The sequence below is a fragment of the Cajanus cajan genome, chromosome 10 (assembly GCF_000230855.2).
Source record: "Cajanus cajan strain Asha chromosome 10, NIPB_CcT2T_4, whole genome shotgun sequence".
NCBI lineage: Eukaryota > Viridiplantae > Streptophyta > Magnoliopsida > Fabales > Fabaceae > Cajanus > Cajanus cajan.
This window is the reverse complement of record NC_138526.1, coordinates 52,199,581-52,218,738: the sequence shown is the minus strand read 5'-3', so window position 1 is coordinate 52,218,738 and position 19,158 is coordinate 52,199,581. Positions and strand designations below refer to the sequence as shown.

At 32.3% G+C, this 19,158-nt stretch overlaps 3 protein-coding genes and 1 long non-coding RNA gene across 6 annotated transcripts; 1 reads left to right on the top strand and 3 right to left on the bottom strand.

Annotated features, from left to right (window-relative positions):
* Positions 1-257: 257 nt before the first annotated feature.
* LOC145952874 (uncharacterized) lies at positions 258-2,017 on the bottom strand. Of its 3 annotated transcripts, none has more exons than XR_014430370.1 (3): positions 1,343-2,017; positions 945-1,072; positions 258-860 (listed from the first exon to the last, which is right to left on the bottom strand). It is a non-coding gene; the product is annotated as an uncharacterized LOC145952874 (long non-coding RNA). The 3 variants fall into 3 exon arrangements; XR_014430369.1 differs by having other exon boundaries at positions 259-860; positions 950-1,072; positions 1,343-2,013; XR_014430371.1 differs by having other exon boundaries at positions 259-860; positions 986-1,072; positions 1,343-2,013.
* A 1,471-nt stretch (positions 2,018-3,488) lies between these two features.
* Positions 3,489-6,840, top strand: LOC109807509 (Major facilitator superfamily protein). The gene is made up of 3 exons (XM_020370044.3): positions 3,489-4,220; positions 4,801-5,705; positions 6,138-6,840. The coding sequence occupies exons 1-3, from the start codon at positions 3,891-3,893 to the stop codon at positions 6,601-6,603; spliced, it is 1,701 nt and encodes a 566-aa protein (XP_020225633.2). The 5' UTR covers positions 3,489-3,890; the 3' UTR covers positions 6,604-6,840.
* A 1,788-nt stretch (positions 6,841-8,628) lies between these two features.
* On the bottom strand, positions 8,629-9,453 carry LOC109809195 (Sterile alpha motif (SAM) domain-containing protein). The gene has a single exon (XM_083065960.1). The coding sequence runs from the start codon at positions 9,398-9,400 to the stop codon at positions 8,810-8,812; it is 591 nt and encodes a 196-aa protein (XP_082922086.1). The 5' UTR covers positions 9,401-9,453; the 3' UTR covers positions 8,629-8,809.
* Positions 9,454-16,305: 6,852 nt separating this feature from the next.
* LOC109806849 (Transmembrane amino acid transporter family protein) lies at positions 16,306-18,377 on the bottom strand. Its single transcript, XM_020369377.3, has one exon. It carries the CDS (start codon positions 18,148-18,150, stop codon positions 16,702-16,704), a length of 1,449 nt encoding a protein of 482 aa, XP_020224966.1. The 5' UTR covers positions 18,151-18,377; the 3' UTR covers positions 16,306-16,701.
* Positions 18,378-19,158: the final 781 nt, after the last annotated feature.

The following is a 19,158-nucleotide window of genomic DNA, read 5'->3' as shown; positions in this document are numbered from 1 at the left end:
CAATATCCTTGTTCTTATTTACGCAAATAAGCATTCTCCTAAAAGCATCTGAACATGTTTTTTTCCACCTTGGCATTCCTTTGAGCCAAGCACTACTAATATAAATGAAAGAAGCCGACTACAAGTTGGTCAAACAATAATAATATAATTTATCTTGCTACCCATCTTGAATGTGACAATTTGGAACATTTTTCATAAATAACATCTGAGATACAGGAAAAACAATGATAAAAATAGTACCATCTATCACAAAAAAAAGCTTATAGTTTCACTTATGTACACAAGTCTTGTGTGCATTCATATTTCCGTCTAGATAGAATCCATTTGTTAGATAGGATAGCATAAAAGAATGTAGGAAATCGTGCATACATGCATGTCTTTTTCAAAGAACCAAACAACAAATAATGGATTAGAAGATTGCCTCTTGTTCCATACACTCAACATTCAAGAATCTGAAGTACAATATTATATAATTATGCATTTACCTGATCCTGCCATGGTTTATAAACATAGTACATGATTCTTCAAACAAATCCAGAGAAGAATTAACATCGATGAGGAAGTAGAAAATCTACACAGGAGTTGTATACCATACCCCACAACTCCATGATATGCAATACATGTTTACAGCACTGTGAAAGGTGAGACAATTAAGATCAAGGAAGCTATATCCTTAAACTGAGGCAAGAAATGAGTCAAATGACAAATAGTCAATTAGCTTATAGGCTACAGCAGCTCAATTATCTATCTACCATAAGTAATCACACAAGAAAAGAAATGAATGTCACGTTACCTGTATCTCCCAAGATGGTAATGCAACTTTTGTTAGATCCTGGTGTCAGATTCAGCTGCATTGAATTCTGTGCAAGGGGGAACAAAACAATTTTAACATAAATTAAATTTGTATAGTTTAGTACACAGCTGAATCAAAGGTAGTTTAGTACTAAGCTGAATTCATCTAACACATTGATACGAGTCTGGATACCGTGTTGACAAGACATAATGTTTCAGCTTCATTAACAAAGCGAAAATTCCATAGCATGGAATCTGCAATAATGCCACCGCAAAGTACCTAACCATCAATTTCAAAGCATTGAAAAAAAATGAGGAAAGAAATCAGCAAATCAATTCTAATAATTTATAAGAATCAGGTATCTTAAAAGCTAGTATAGAACAAGAACTAGAGCAATTTCTGAGCTTCTTAAAAGTGTTTTTAATACAGAACAATAAAAAGTAATTAAAATAAAATTTTCTATAAATTATGCATAAATTACAATAAGATTTTGAAAAAGTCAAGAAATGGATACGGTCACCTGTTTTTTCCAGAGAAGAAGAAACTTACATTAAACAATGATGTCTTCATAGTAGTTCAAGCCAAACTAAAAATAGTGTCAGTCAAAGACTTTATACCAGAGATTAATGCAAGCATGAACAATCCACTGGAGAATCACATATGTGACTGTCCATAGGCAAAAGTATCCTATTCTGAACTAAGGGAATCTCTGAAGAGGAATAAAAAAATAAAGGGTAAGAATTTTCTGATGCATAAGAATTGGAAGTGGACAAATAAATGGAATCAAATGCAGAAACTCACCAGACAATTTAAAGCTGTATCACCTATAAGGTAAACTGCATTGATTGAGTGCATAATGACTATCAATTTAAACCACTTTCTTACCTTTACAGTCGCAAATGTTATATTATACGATTTTATTTTCTATCTCTTTGTATAACTACAAAACACACAATTAATTAATTCTTTACTGTTATGAAATTTATATTAATTAGGAACCAAAAGTGTGAAGGTAAAAATTAACCACAATAATATTGTTACTAACCCTGCAACTTGCCAATCTACAGACCATGGCCTCTACTCATCATTGCTAGAAATAGTACCTTCTTCATGTATTTTTTCTAGACATGATTTTTTGGACATGCCGACTGTAACGCTGGGGTTTGATAAAGAGATTAAGAGGGGAAAGAGGTGTACTACACGAGTATGACAAAGTGAGCAAAAGGGGGAATAAGGGTATGACAAACTAAAACAATACAGAAGGGCATGCATAAATGTTGTTTCTATTCATAATAAAAAATAGTTGAGAAAAAGAGAAGGAGATGGAATATCAGTGTAATTGTTTTACAGGCCTACATAAACCTGTTGACAGCTGCTTCAAAAACAACTAAGTCATTAACTAAGAAACCTCATCAAAATTGCTACCATACAATAGTCGTGTATTTCCCTTACATTATTTTTCCTTTTTAGGATAAAATCTTCATGTAATATTTATAAAACCAGGATTTTGTTCATTGGAATATCAATTACAGATTCAGAAGATATGCTACAATGCATTAAGAAACGAAATTACTTCCAAAAAGATCAAAGGACGAAAATTCATCTTATCTATTGTCTAAGTCCTCATATGACATTTACATTTGATGTGTTAGTTGGGAACTCTGATATACAACCCCTTTGCTCAAAAACAGAAATGGGACTAAGAAATGCAAGATTGTGCACGATTGTATATACATGATAATCATAATAACATCACATGAATCAATGATTGCATTATGTAAATTAACGATAACAAGGAGAAAGCACTGTAATCAGGGAGTCATATCCTAACCTAATTAACATTTTTTCCCAAGACATTTTATCAATATAGTTAATCCAAACATGAAAGGGGAACAAAAAGCACATAAGAAAATCTAAAACAGAGCCTCTTTTTTACACAAACCACATAGATCACAAACAGAAATAATTAAACCCTAGACTCACAAATCCGGCAAAACTAAACTAGCGCTTTCTTTCTATACAAGAAGAATCCACCAACTTTTCCAATTCTCGCGGGAATGTCAAACGCCCATGGACCACCACGCCCGCCCCAACGCCGCTTCCGCCTCTGCCGGCCACGGGGCCACAACTGAAGTGGTCAGGCGCCCCAGGGACCACCCTCCCGGCTCCAAAAACAAGCCCAAACCGCCACTCGGGAGCCCGAGACCGCTATGACCCCTTTTATTTTAGAAATCACGGGCGGAAGCGAGGTGGTCGAGGCCCGGGCCTGGTTCAACCACAGAAAGAAGACGGCCGCTTTGATGTCTTCTCCCTCTCCGCCACGCTCCTCCCCCACGCCTCGCCGGCGGTCGCGCTCTCCGCCTTCACGACTCGCCGACCCGCAAGACCAGTTCGTCGGCGAGATAGAACGGGGAAAAGAGGAAAGAAACAGAAACCTAAAAAGAAGCCAGATACGAAATTATAAAACGAGAACTTCAGTTTGTGAATTTTAAATAAATAAAAAATTTAAAATGACATGGATTTTATATAAGACACGTAAATTTATATAAACGACACATCATCTGACACATCATCGACTGTATTGGTACCCTTCTTTTATAGAAGGTACCATAGAAATTCTCTAATTTATATTCTTTATTAAGTCTAAAAAAATATAAAAATATACAGTAATATGTAAGACCCATCTCTAGTGAATTCTTTAAATATGACATGACATGATAAAACCAACTAAAAATGAGTTGACAACTGTTTTTGAAATACTCTCAGAATAGACAAGAGACACTGAACGGATGAGATTTTTTTCCAACTAAGAACATATGGAAATCTCATTGAGTTAGGTTTGGACCGTTTGGTAACACTGACAGATAAACTAAAATTAGTGTCAAGGTCATGGCTGGGCATGAGGCAGAACACTCAAGAGAAACTAGTAATTTTGGTTCGCATTATTTGCTACAAGTGTTGGAGTTGAGTATTTTGTCCTTTAACCACAATTCAATTCAATTCAATTCAATTCTCACACTAATCTAACCTTTCTTCCTTTGGAGCCTTATAATATCCAATCCTTCAACAAAACAAATAGTGGGCTTGTAGTGCAAAAATGCCAAAGCTGGTTCTCAAAGTTGGGAGCAGACCTCCTTGGGTTGGTCTTGCAGCTGCAGTTTGGACTCAAATAGCATCTGGCAATGCATACAACTTCCCACTCTATTCCTCTGCCCTCAAATCAGTGTTGGGTCTCAACCAGCAACAGGTCAGTATTCTTGGAGTGGCCAATGATGTTGGGGAGAACATGGCTCTGCTTCCTGGTATTGCCTCCAACAAGTTCCCTCCTTGGGCTTTGCTTCTGCTTGGCTCTCTCCTTTCTTTATTTGGCTATGGCCTTATCTGGCTTGCTGTTAGCCAAACTCTTTCGCAATTCCCCTATCTCCTGGTAATTCCTCATTCCAAATATGTTCACAAACCACTCAATACTTTAATTTGCTTTTACGTATATTTCATACTAACACTCTGGATACTTCAATATAAGCCTTTAAAAAAATTATGAAGTTTCAATACAATTGATAAATCTCAGAATCTCGGTTTGGGCCTAACTTTATGTTATAAAATCAGTCTAAGGTGATAATTGCTCATGCTTAAATGCTTTGTTTTTGGTTTTAAAATTTTCTCTATATACTACCTCATGCTCAACACTATTAAACTTAATACATATATAAATGATGAGTGACATTTTTTAATGGATCTAGAATAATTTTGATATCATCTTAGAATGTCAATCTAAACCTAATTCAACCCTCAAAAGTAGAATATAGAAACATAGAACAAAATTATTGTTACTAATTTTTTTGTTTTTAGTAATATCTAAGAAGCATGTTCTTAATTTGAATTTGCAAAGTTACAATTATATACTTACTATGTTTTGTGAATCTCTAGACTATCTTATACATATTGTATCCTATGTATTTTTAGAATAATTGTATCGCTATATCTCTTTGATCCTTGTGACTTGGCAGTTATGGCTTGCCCTCTGTGTTGCCACTAACAGCAGTGCGTGGTTTAGTACAGCCGTGCTTGTCACCAACATGAGAAACTTTCCTCTCAGTAGAGGCACCATCTCTGGCATTCTTAAAGGTTATGCGGGGATTAGTGCTGCAGTATACACCTTAATATATAGCATGTTGCTGAAATCATCTGCTTCTGAATTACTCTTGTTCCTGGCAATTGGAATTCCTGTCGTATGTTTAGTTATGATGTACTTCGTTCGGCCTTGTACCCCTCCTTCTGGGGAAGACTCTTCGGTGCATGTGCATTTTATTTTTGTCCAAGTTGCAAGTGTTTTACTTGCCTCCTATCTTGTTATCACCACAATAGTGAGTGACATGGTCTCTATAGATGATGCTGTATCCTACATCTTGGTTGCTATAATGGTTATACTTCTCATGACTCCCCTTGCAATTCCTGTCAAAATGACACTATTTCCTGCTAATTCAAAGAGGAGCAACGTTCCACTGCTTGGTTCTTCAGATCAGTTGCTAACAGGTGATGATGTTTCAACTCAAACAAGTCCATTGCTGACACCATCTTCCTCAGCTGCCAATCTTGGAAGTTTTCATGAAAGTGAGGATGCTTCAGATGTTGAGACACTCATAGCAGAAGGGGAGGGAGCGATAAGGAAGAAAAGGAGGCCTAAGAGGGGTGATGATTTCAAGTTCCGTGAAGCTTTGGTCAAGGCTGATTTCTGGCTTCTCTGGTTTGCTTATTTTCTTGGGGTTGGATCAGGAGTAACAGTTCTCAATAACTTGGCTCAAATTGGAGTTGCCTTAGGTGTAGAAGATACAACCATATTGCTTTCGGTCTTCAGCTTTTGCAATTTTATGGGTCGTCTTGGTGCTGGTATTGTTTCTGAACACTTTGTTAGGTATGTATTCTATTTACACAATCGTGGACCAAACAAACTATGACTATTTTCTAAAGAAGTTCCCGACTTTACATTGAGCTTTATGACATGGTCCCCATCAATTAGAAATAGTTTTTTAATTGTGTAAGGACTTACCATAAGTAGTTTTTCCCTTATGAACTGAATTGAGATTTGTTACGATGTTAGTCTCTTAGGTCGTGTTCAGATAAACTTCCTTATAAATAAATATTTTCACATTTAGTTTATTCATAAATTAATTTTAACTTTTAGAAAAAAAATAATTCTTTTTACCATCTTATCTTCTTTTATAAGTTTTTATCGATAAGTTTATCTAAACAAAACTTTACGGGAAGACTTTGAAATCTCTTCTGGTACTTGTGATTGCTTTTTACTTGGTTTGGGCGTGTATCGATGAGGCTATCATCATGGCAGGTTGATAACACTACCGAGAACATTTTGGATGACAAGTACACAAATAATCATGATCGTAGCTTTTTTACTTTATGCTTCAGCTCTTGATGGCACTCTTTATGCTGCAACGGCTTTGCTTGGGATCTGCTATGGGGTTCAATATTCTATAATGATCCCAACTGTCTCTGAGCTTTTTGGTTTGAGGCACTTTGGTGTTATCAGTAGCGTCATGATGCTAGGAAATCCAATTGGTGCCCTTATTTTCTCAGTTTTCCTTGCTGGCAACGTGTATGATGCAGAAGCTGCAAATCAAGGAAACTCCACCTGCTATGGTGCAACTTGCTTCAGGCTCACTTTTCTGGTTTTGGCTGGTGTCTGTGGACTTGGTACCATCTTGAGTATAATTTTGACACTCAGAATACGACCAGTATATCAAATGCTGTATGCTGGTGGTTCATTTCGTCTATCTCAGACTTCAAACCACTGAGTGTGTACAAAAATTACCTGCCAGGTACAAGATATATCAATTTTGTGGATCCATTCTTCAAAAAATTTTATGTGTTGCTCCTAAAAAATTATGAGCCTTAGGCGATATCCCTGTATTTGCTTGCTATTGGAAACAATTCTAAGGAGTTATTCTTTTGTGATTCTCACAATGTGAGCGATCAACAGTTTTTAGGTGTAGATTAATGAATTTCCCAATATTTAAATTGTGGTTAGTGTATGTCATATCATGCTGCTAGATTCACCTAGTTTTTCTTTCCGTAGAAGAAATTTCTTGTTTTTTCAGGTACATGTCAGAAATTTAGAATGCACTAAAATTTTTCATGGCATGCAGCATAATTTCATCAACCTCAATTTCGATGGCATAGTCATAGGTAGATAGATGTAGCTCAGTTTGAACTTTAATGTGAATCATGTGATCAATGCTTCAATCAATTGAAGCTGCCAAAGTATGCATATACAAGTCCATAGAAGCTATTGGAAACCCCTGCCCCAGTTGAGGGTTAGTTGAAGATATCATCCAAAAAGACAAATAAATAAATAAAGGCAATTGACAATATGGCCTTCTACATGTGATTCCAAGCTCTAATTGGATGAAAAATAAACTTCCATGATGTTATGATTTCAGCATTTATGGTTCCCTATTTTCAAATGTCGAATTTTTTTTTTTTAAAAATAGAATGTAAATATGGCATTGGGCATCTAGTGTTATTAATTTGGCTCAAGTTAGGTAAGACAAAAGTAATATAATTGAGTATTGCAAGTACTGTATTAGCCCATATTGTACAAGTGTTGAAAATTAACAATGGATGTAGTTCCTTTTATATACTGCCAGTGGTAGAGGTGCTTTTCTCTCCTCTCTGAATAGCCTAAAATATCGTAAGTGCTAATTTTTTAAGCCTCAATCGCAGTTGACAGTTGCTGTCTTCCTTATCTCATGTCCTTGGTTATTTTGGTTTCTAAGTTTTTTCTGACACAATTGTTTGCTTGGATGGACACTACTTATGATGTCCATTATATATTTATATTTATTATTACATAGCCAAAAGTTAAAATAAAATAAACGGAATAAACCATTAATTTATTTCATGAAGTATCACTCTCTCTGCTAAATAATTTTTAAACCAATGAAATTATATAAGTATATCTATCAATTTAGTCTCTACATTGATATATTGTACTAATGCAGATTAATTTGAAGAACTATTAATATAATTTTACTAGTTTAAAGACTATTTAAGGAGATAAAGTGATACTTGGTGCACCAAATTGATGGATTATTCAAAATAAACGTAAGCATTACATCATTATTACATGGAAGGAGATGCAAGACTGGCAATAAATTGGAACAAAAATGAGGTCCCTGCCGATGAATCCCGAGAGAGCTCTTCTGCTAGTTAAGTGCTACCTACTCGGATCTGCAGTCACTGACATCACATGGTCACCTCACGTGATCCACCTCTTCTCTCTACATAGTTTCAGGCTTCACAACATATTGGTGTTTCCCAAAGGTCTTCTACCTAGATGCAGTAAAATAAGCATTAGATGATTACGAGGAAGGCCCTATAACTCAAGAGACTTGAATTCCAAGATGGAATCAAATAAACTCGGTTAATACCATTGGCACCACGATTATACATAACACACAGTGCCTAAAGTCAAAGCCTAACACTTTGTGCTTCAAAATTTAAATTATATACTTCTTGCTACAAAACTTAAACATTTCTCTGTTCATGAAGACTCTAATCTGATACAATTTTCCCCCTATCAAACATAAAGGACATGAACATACATAAATATATACTACAAGCAAGAGAGACATATGCTCAATGTACTAAACCAACCCATCTCCATATGTTTGAATAAGTATCTCTAGAAGTATTTCTAAAAAAGAAAAATAAGAAGAAAAAAAAATTAAATAAATTTTTCTATAAATTAAAACTAACTTAAGCACCAATTAAAAATAAAATTACAAAAAACTAATAAAAGAGAATTTTTACGATACTAATTTAGCTTATGAAAAAGATTATTTCATCTTTCCTTCCATATTCTTCTCTAATAGTGTTTACACAGAAATTCAACCGAATACATGCTAAAGGGGAAGAAAAAAACCCAAACCACTCTCTCTCTCTCTCTCTCTCTCTCCAAATCATGGGAAGGAGTCAACCCAGAAAGAAAAGAGAAAAGTTTCAGTTTGGCTTTAGATCCTGGAACATGGTATCCCACTTGATCTCTTCAACAGCAGCAGTCCAATATCCATCATCATCATCGTTATCATCTCCATCCATCTTCTTCTCCTCCTTTTGGAAATGGTACACCACAGGACTAGAAAAACCAAGCTGAGCAGTGGGACTTCCATTAGTGAGAAAGAGTGTCTCTTTCTTGGCCACCGTCAACTTCTTCTTGTTCCTCTTCATCATAGCACTCTTCCACCTTGTCCCCAAGCCACTAGGCCTTGATGGTGGCACCACAACAAGTGCTGATGACGATTCTTCTTTCTGCATAAAAGTCTTCACATAGTTTTCTAAGCTCCTCTTTGTCCTCTTGATTGCCACCACGAGCCTTGCCACCGCAAGTGGCCTCTTTCCCTTCTCTTTGCGGGCGAGCTTCAGAATCTCTAGCCTGTGCTTCGCTATGGAGATGCCCATGCTTTGGAGAAACTCGTGGTTGAAGTAAAACATGTCTTCTTCTTCAAGCTCGTTGTGAGCCAAGGTCAGACCATACTCGTACACTAGGGATGGCTCTAGACCAGTTTTTGAAAGCCATGAGAACCAATCCATGTCTGCTCAGTTTATGGAACGTCTTTTGATTTCAATCCACCTTTCTTATTTATATATACAAATATAGATTATGTCAGAGAAATACTTCAAAGTCACCAACACATATTCATCATTATAATAATAAATACTTTATATCAATTTCAATATAAAAATATGAGAAAATTATGCCATAGTACCCTCAAAAGTTTTATGAAATTGGACAAGCTTTACGTTAATTTTAAGATTTACATTGATATTGTTATGGGGAAACATAATTTAATATTTATTAAATAATTAAAAAGTTAATGTAATATAAAAGAGTTTGTCAGTATAATATTTTAAAGAAAAAAGAAAGAAAGTTAGTATAAGGATAGAAAAAAAAATAAAAATTAATGTTATCTTGTGAAATCTAGTAAAATGTTTGTGTAATTTACTATAATAAATATAGAACAAAAGGAAGGACGGTAAAGAAAAATTTAAAGATAATTAAAAAAGGTTAAGTATGAGGATTGAGGAGTGACTTTGGGGTTTGAACTTTGTAAGGGGGTGGCTATGCTTTTAATAAAAATAAAAGGTATTTTGTTGAATGTTGAGATAGTAATAGTATGAAGGCATGTGAGGGCATGTAAGCCATGTTCACTGTTTGCTGCAAAATGAGGGCCAAGTGTGAGACTTTGATTTTGAGGAGTGTGAGACCAATGAATTTCATTTTCATGTGAACATGTTATGTTATGTTATGCCGACAATCAAGGCTTGGACGACGTCGATGACCACCCACACAATTTTTGGCGTATATATGTAATAAGAGCTTTCAAATTAGGCTTTTTGTTTGTATATATGAAGTATGCTTTTGCAACCAAAGGTTGTGAATTAATATGATTGATCTCAATCAAATGTAGGTTTAAGTGGTGAAGAATTTTTGTTTTTCTTTATTGAAATTCTGTAAATAGAAAAATAGGCAAATTAATTAAAGCCTACCGTGATTTTTCAACACTGAAGATTTAATAAAAAAGAGAAGTAATTGATTTGCCGTTGCTTCTGAATATTGTCCATGTTGTCCCAAGTAATACGCTCCAAGAAAAATATTTATTACACTACTAGAATTTTTTTTATTACATGCGAATTTTCTTGCGAATTTTCATGAAAAATTCGCAGGAAACGTTATTCTTGCAAATTTTCCTGCAAAATTTTATCTGCAGGTAATATCTTCGTAGATAATATTTTTTTGCGAATTTTAAAATTTGTAGAAAATTTTCTTGCGAAATTTCTTGTGAAAAAAATTTGCAGGAAAGTTTCCTGCAAAAAAAATTTGCAAGAAAATTCGCAAGAAAGTTTCCTGCGAATTTTTCGCAAGAAATTTTGCAGGAATATTTTTTACGAAAAAAAAATAAAGAAATTACTATAAATTCTATTAATAATTTTTCAACTTTCAAATGCTCGCAATAAATTCATCCGAAGCATTTGTTTCCATGCCTCTAACATGTGATACATAATCTTTTAAATTCTAAGATGATAGATTATAAGTCTAACACTCAACCATATAAATCAACTTGTAAGGTAAGTGTTGCCCCAACTTATATACTCTTTAATTTCTTTATTTTCAATCGATGTGAGACTTGAAGTTTTTTTAAAATATTAAAATTATAAATTCAAATATTTTTTTTTTATTTTTCCTGCGGATTAAAATTTGCAGGAAAATTCGCAGGAAAAGTTACCTGCAAAATTTTTCTATCATTTAGTAAACATTACTTGCGAATTTATTTTTGCAAGAAAATCTGCAAGAAACAAAATAAAATTCTTACAATATTTTCTGCAAATTTTTACCATGGAAAAAAATTTCTATGATTATTAAAATTGTAGCAAAATTTGTAAGAAATATCTGTAAATTATTTTTCGTAAATAAATTTGCAAAAAATTTCTGCCAATATTTTTTTGCAGGAAAATTTGCAAGAAAGTGACACTTTTTTAGTAGTGTTATTTTCAAAAATTAAAAAGATAATTAATTTTTAATAATAATTTGTACGGTCCATATATAATTTTCATGGAAGATAATTATCTTCAAACCAATCAAAACATCATAAATACTAAGACTCTCTTTTAGTATATATATTTTAACAACTACAGTAAAAGTTTGAACTCAAAACTACTTATTTAAGTGAAAAACTCACACTAGTTAATTCTATATTCTTTTATCTATAAAAATTACAATAACAATAATAATATTTGAATATATAATTTTGTAGATATAATTTTAATGTTCATTATTAGAACAATCTTGATTAATCCTTATATATTAAATTCAAGTCACTTTTTTATGTGAGAATGTTTTTTTTAAAAAAAAATTAACTTTATATAAATTTGATTTTATTTTGTCATAATTATTTATGAAATAAATATTAATATTTTAAATAAATTATTAATAAATAATTTTTTTTTGCTACAATATAAAATATTTATGATAAATTTAAAATATAATTTATATGTTTAAAAATATTTATTAATATAAATTTTGAATATAATTTATACAATTAAATATAATATTTTTATATATGTAATTTATTATAAACTTTAATTATATGTAATAAACATATATCTATGTATTACACAGGCTATACAATACTAATTAATTAATCAATTCTCTTCATATATAGAGGTGTTTTAATTTGTTAAAAGTATTTTATGGTAATAATCTATATAATTAATCATTTTCTTAAAATATACATAATGTAAAAGACAAATAATGAAAGAGTTTGATGTTGTGTGCCATCATGATCGAAAATCGAAATAGCCTCTAATCTATGAGCACAATATTTGTGTGATTCGTCTAAATGTTTGGATTTGTTTAATTATGCGCATCAGCGTCGTGTTGTTTCTTTGAGACTTACATTAATCTTCTTCTCTTTCTCTGAATTATATGAAAGATATTACGAGCATGTAATTCAAGTTAATATGTGTAATTTCTTTAATTTCAGAAAGATTAATAACAATGTTTTGGCCACTCAAACTATATTACTTTCATATGTCAGTGTCGGTCACCGCGTGAATTTCTTTCTTTCTTTATTTCAAAAGCATGTTAGTGTTTCAGTAACTTCCAAAATTTAATGATTCTTTTCCTAAAACTAAAGTGCACCTAAAATTTAAAACACAAAGTAATGCATAACTTATGCTGACTCATTATAATATTTTTTTAAAAGGAACTTTTCTGGGTTTTTTTTTTTATTATTAACAAGAATCGTTGAATTTAAATTCTTGTACATTTATCGTATATTTCCGTTAAAGTCAATCTTAATAGTTCTTTTTATTGTGTTTATATATGCATTATAATCCAAAACAACTGGATTGAGATGATGATAGTTTTTTTTTTCCATCAACATGTATCTACGTAGTTGCAATTTAAAGTTTAAAAAAAATATATACTGTTATAATTTTTTTAACATCATTTTGTACACATTATTTATATACATATATAACAATAATAATGAAAATTGAACTTAAGTTTTAATATATATCTCTTCCAATCTCTTTATCACTAAATCAACCTTAATAATTATTTTATTAAATGTTTTAAATAACTTAAAATAATTTTTTATCAATAAAAAGAGATGAAACTGATTTTTTTTACCAAAACATAAGATTTAATATTTGCTAATACATTAAAATTAAGTTTTATAAGAAATATTTATTTACCGGTTCTTTACTATTGTCCGAATAAAACCATATTTTAAAAAGTAAGCATTGGATTTATTTGATATAATTAATATATACTTTCAGATATTTTTACTTTTAAATTCTAAAAATTGGAATAGCTGGTCCAACCCTAATAAATGACTCAGACACTATCCATTGTCTCCCAATGGTTGTTTGTGTCTTTGTTTTGCCTTTACGAACATGCTCCTATCAATTAAAATTTGGATCCATGCAGGTTCACGAGCACAAATAAAATATCAGACCACTATTCCCATGTGAATATGTTATATATCCTTAGGGTTCGTATATAGTCCAATTCAAGGTGAAATGATGATACTCATACTCCCATAACCATCGATCACATTTTCCCTCGATTCATTTCCTCAATATTCCTTAATTATTACACTAATAATTTGTAAATCAATTGATAATAATTGGGCCCATTTTTTGTTAGATGTTTTATCATTCTTTTTACTCATCTCTTTTGAAAAGAAAATACTTATATATCTGCCATTTGAAAATTCCAAGATAATATAATTAAATCCTATCCTCATTAGAAAAATAGAGAGAAAATAATAGTGTATGGAATGTCAAAGTAAAATAAGATAGATAAAAGAATGAGTTTTATTTTAATTAATATATTGTTAGTGTAAAAAAATTACCATTAACAAATTAAAAAATACTTTAAATATGACTTCTAAAATAATAATTACAAATGTTAATAGTTTTTTCGTTGAGCCATACCATTTTTCGGTGAGCAGAAATGTTATTGAAGTTGAGTTTGGAGATTTTGATGCAAACAAAAGTGAAAATAGTCCATGAATTAAATGTAAAGGTATAAATTAATCAAGGTTTAGATCTCGCAACACTTCGTGTTAGTATTAATTAATGCTAATGAAAACAGCAGATTAAATAGATCTATGTGTTTGGTTCAAAGCACCAGTCAAATTGAATATAATCATGTGTGTCAAACTAATTAATGACCAGAGTTAGTATATGTACAAACATCAATGTTATGGAAACCCATATTCTAAAAAAATATGGTCATATTTGTGTGCACGGTATCATTTCAGCATTGTGCAAACCCAACTGCTTTGTATACGCGTGTTTGATTATGGAAATAGACATCATAATTAACCTTATTTATGGGCATTAACAAGTGTAAATTAAGCATTAACTTTGTTAACCAAATCATACTTTTTAACAATAAACAAAGCCAAATTTTCCAAAATTATAATTGGTAGTTAATTATGGGTGGAAGCAGCTAAGTCAGGCCAGGTGAACAAGTGATGAGAAGTTGAAGGAAAAATATGAAGAGATAAATTCAATTCTCATTATTATATTTTTTTTTCTAATAATCAAAAATCAATATAGTGTGAACAAGTGTTTTCTTCAATTATATATGTATGTGTGTATTAATTGATTGATCATAAAAAAAAATGCTAATTGACAAGGCACCTTAGCAATTAGCATGATATGACATAAAATCTGGACCATGTGAGTTGCGTGATGTTAGATACAAGTACTCATGTTTAACTACTGTTGCTTACTTTCATAATATTATTTATGGGATGAAGATACCCCATGTTACTGCATTTAAAAGGAAAAGTAGATGTGTTATCGAGATTTGAATACCACTAACAAGTTCTCAATATCTTATTACTTTTGACGTGTCTCATTATTAATGAGAGCATTACTTTTGTTGAATATTAAAAAAAATGAATTATACTAGACTAATTGTTTATGATGTTCATGATTTGATAGATTGATTATTAGGAAAAAAAATATTTATCTGATTATAAAAATAAATTGCAGCTTAATTTAGAGTAATTTAAATATTAAAAGTTTGATCTAATTTGATGATTTTATGGCTTAGATCAAATTAGGTCATTTGATGTTTATGGCTTAGATCTTGAGGGTTTCACCACCGAAGTCTAATTTAAAGGATTCTTCAAGAGATAATGATTGACATGTGTTTTACTGCCCAAGCCTAATTTAAAGAGGGCTTCAAGAGATCATGATAAACTTGTATTAATTTTACCGAAAAATAATACATGTGTTAACTTAAGATAACTGAATAGTATTATTTAACTAACCAAGCTTTCATTCTGTTCTCCACAAACCGAAAAAGGTTTATGTGGATTAATAGTTGGAACATACTTAGATAGGAATCTTTATCTTCATGAAAATCTAGAGCTCATTTAGATAAACTTTTTTATAATTATTTATAAATAATATAATAATAAAATAAATTATTTTTTTCTAAAATTTAAAATTAATTTATACATAAACTAATTTAATAAAAATATCCTTTACTAATTTTTTCAAAATATATTTTTTAACTAAAGTATAAGCTAATTTTAATAAAAATTTAATAGTGATACATGATAAAATAAAATAATTTTAAACTACCAATCAACCAAATTTCACCATTGATATGACTTTTTAGTTATAATAAGAGTTAACAATGGTAGTTTATAATTGAATAATAGGATAAAATTGTTTTAATCAGTGTATCATCCAATTTCTCTTTTATCAAATGAAAAAACATTTTTATTTTCTTCTCCTTATGAAAAAGTTTATCAGCACATACCCTTGGTCCCCTACTCCTTAGAGAAGCCAAATCAGTGAATTATGGTATTGCAACAAACATGGGTTCCAACAATTTAGCATTGTTTTAAAGCTAAAGATAAGGTATTCCAGAAGTCTAAAAATGAATGCAGGGAGGCAAACATAATTAAACACGTAACAACAAACAATCAAACAAAGTTACATATAAGATTCAGAAAGAAAGAAAATAATAAAAAAAAAATCATAAAAATAGTCACCTCCTTAAAGCCGAGACAGCTAGCACAACTTCGGAAAGGATCAAATCTATGAAGCAAATTGTTTGCATTCTACTTTGAATGTAATACCGAAATACCGTTAATAGTAAATGTTACCATTGTGCATGATTCTTATGCAATGCCGCGTTGTGTTGTATTGTATTGTAGTGTGGCGTGTGCAGGGCCCTCCTGTATTATTTCCTAGGCAAATATAAACCCGATTCACAAAAAGACATTTTATAACAAGCCAACAAGTAATTTTCTACTGAAAATGTTTCTAGTAGAACCAGCTTTGTTCAAATAGTGATTAAAATCAAGTTCAAATGTTTCAAGTAACAAGTATTAACAGCCCACTGTTGGGAGAAAAAAATGGTAGATAGAAAATAACTAAAACACAGATTTTCTTTTGGAAAATGAAAACAAATCTTGGAAACGAGCCGGTTAACCAATTGTATGAATGTTACAAAATGTTACAACACCATCCTTGGGTAAAATCAATGAACAAAAAAGATAATACTAGCATAAAGAACAGAACTGTATACATAGCTACATCTGTGGCAAACTAATCAGCCACAAATTCCTCTTGTACCGAATCAATTGGTCATCATTCCTCAAAATTCAAGGACTTTTTAAGGTTTATGTGCATCTCATATCCTATATATCATATCCGGGGCAAAAATACTTATCCCATATTATAGAAAAATCCTGTCACCCCCTATCTTCTACTGTTTGAACAACATTGCAGCAGAGCCAATGAACAAATGCTGCGTACTCAAAAAATCACCACATGAAAAAGAAACCAAATTGTGACTAAGACTTACTCTCAAGGCTATAGATATTGCCAACAACACCTACTATGCTAACAGTCACAGCCAATACCAACATTATCCATGATAAAACCCATTCTCCACGGCTTAAATCCCCCTGATGCCGTAATCTCAATGAAACAAGTGAAGGAAATATAAAACCCAATGAAACAGCAGTAGTTGCCCCAGTGAACTTGAAAGCTGTCCATATGCTTGGAATCATGGTAGACCCAATATATATGAGAACCAACAAAACCACAGTCAACCCAAGAGATCTCTTCCTACTTTCTGACAATGGAGGTGATCCCTCAAACACTAAAGCATCCACAGTTTGGCGCAGGGAGAAATGAATCACGGGGAAAACAAGTATCAAATGAAGAATGTATCCTACCCTAACAATGTAGTTTATGGCAGAGCTAAACCTAACTCCAAGATCCTTATCAAAATTAGTCAACACATCAGACTCAGTATCAACCCCAAACAGAAGGTAACCAGATATGGCTGTGGAGGCGTACACCAGGATGCACAAAACCGTGGTGAGCCTCCCAACGCGGTTCATCTTCTGCGGCGAACGCTGCTCAAGCTCATTGTAAATTGGCTGCACATTGAAATGACAAACATATGCATTGGTCATGATGGGAATCACAACAAGCAAATCCAAAATTGCGCTTTTTGAGCTGAGATCAGGAACCATCCTGGGAGAATCAACCTTCCCTTCAACAAGCTTAATGAAAGCCACAGTGAAAGCAACAATCACAAACAACACAGCAAGCGCCACCGACGCCGCTGAGGTCAAACTCAACGAATCAATCTTGTCAAGGGAACAAAGTGGAGCAAGGAAAACCACCATAACAACAAGAATAACAAGCTTCCTCTGATCCCAAACGCCATTCCCCATTAACTGGTCAAAAACCCCCATGTGGTGAACCGAACCAGACATAACATCACCCATGATAATCAAATAAACGACCAAAACACCAGCATTGTTCACAATTATACAAATTTCCGACACAACCCTCGCGGGCCTTCCCATGGCGTGTTGCACAACCTCACCATAGGAGGATGCCTTACACATAACGGAAAACCTCACCAACAATTCGACACTAATTTCAGATAAAATTCCCATCACGATAATCAACACAATCCCCAAAGCCACTCCGAGAACTTTCATGGTGGCGGGAAGGGCCATAATCCCTGCACCAATAATCGTAGTTGTCAAATTGAAGACAGCGCCGGGTACTCCAGAACCCAGAGTGGGAGCCGGAACAACGAGGGGATAGTTATCGATGTCGATTTCTAAATCGTCTTCGTCGTCGTCGACCTTGGATCCCAAATAGACCTCGGCTTCGTCGAAAGAAGGGGATTTGGAGGAATCGGTTTGGCGCTGCAATTCAAGGTAGGAGGAGGTGATGGGTAAGGAAGAATAGGTGTTAGTGTCGTTTCTGTGAGACATGATGTGGGAGATCGGAGAGAAGAGTCTTTGGATCTTGAAAGAGGGAGAGAAAAGAAAGGTTAGGGATTTGGAGATGAAAGGATGAATGAATGAATGAAGCTAGATCTCCGTCAACCGAATAACATGAGAAAACGGAAGGTTAGGCTATTTTTTTGGAGAGAGAGGAAAACCTCCCTTCACTCCTCTCCTACCTCACTTTCTTCTACTCTTACTAATTTATTAAATATCTATTTTCAAATCACTAAATTCTTACCATCTACTTTATTAAGATTCAGAGTTTTGACTTTTGTCCAAGTCCAATAACGTGTATAGTATGTCCAGTTGAAGGCGTAAAATATGGGAGTCTGCACCAACACAACTAAGAACATGACATGTTACATTACTTTTACTTTTCATACATATCAGCTTTGGTCATTGCACCTAATGTATACAAATATAAAATTTTCTATTTTTAGGTGTTTTATTAAACTGTTTTTTAAAATAATAAAGTTTTCATCTATATATTTATCAATTTACTATTTTATAATATAATTTTTTATTATATATCTTGAAAACAAGAAACAAATTAAAAATAAGATAAAAATTTGTAATTAAAAGTGAAAAAATAAAATAAAAACATTTTCTCAAAATGACTATGCAATTAATTTGTGAAACGCGAAATGTTTAAGGAAATTAAAAAAAAAATAGAAGAAGAATAAAAAGAAAATAATCTGTGTTGACCATATAAAAGAATTACATTATCATTCATTCAGAATTTATCATACATAGTGAATTTATTTAATTTAAAAAAATAATATTTACAATAATTTTTAATAAATTGACGATGTAAAAGTTTTTATAGTGTGTTTGGACGAAGAATTTTACAAATTCAAGGAATTTTAAATTCTTGGTATTTGAATTATTTTGATTTCAATTTCTATCATTCTTAAAATATTTTGTTTGGATGAGTCAATTCAAATTTCTTAAATTTTAAATTGTTAGGTTGAATATGATAATTTGATTTCATCA

Coding starts and splice junctions, on each gene's coding strand:
- LOC109806849 (XM_020369377.3), bottom strand. CDS start 18,150: ATGTCTCACAGAAACGACACTAACACCTATTCTTCCTTACCCATCACC.
- LOC109809195 (XM_083065960.1), bottom strand. CDS start 9,400: ATGGATTGGTTCTCATGGCTTTCAAAAACTGGTCTAGAGCCATCCCTA.
- LOC109807509 (XM_020370044.3), top strand. CDS start 3,891: ATGCCAAAGCTGGTTCTCAAAGTTGGGAGCAGACCTCCTTGGGTTGGT. Junction 4,221..4,800: donor CGCAATTCCCCTATCTCCTG/GTAATTCCTCAT, acceptor GTGACTTGGCAG/TTATGGCTTGCCCTCTGTGT. Junction 5,706..6,137: donor GTTTCTGAACACTTTGTTAG/GTATGTATTCTA, acceptor TCATCATGGCAG/GTTGATAACACTACCGAGAA.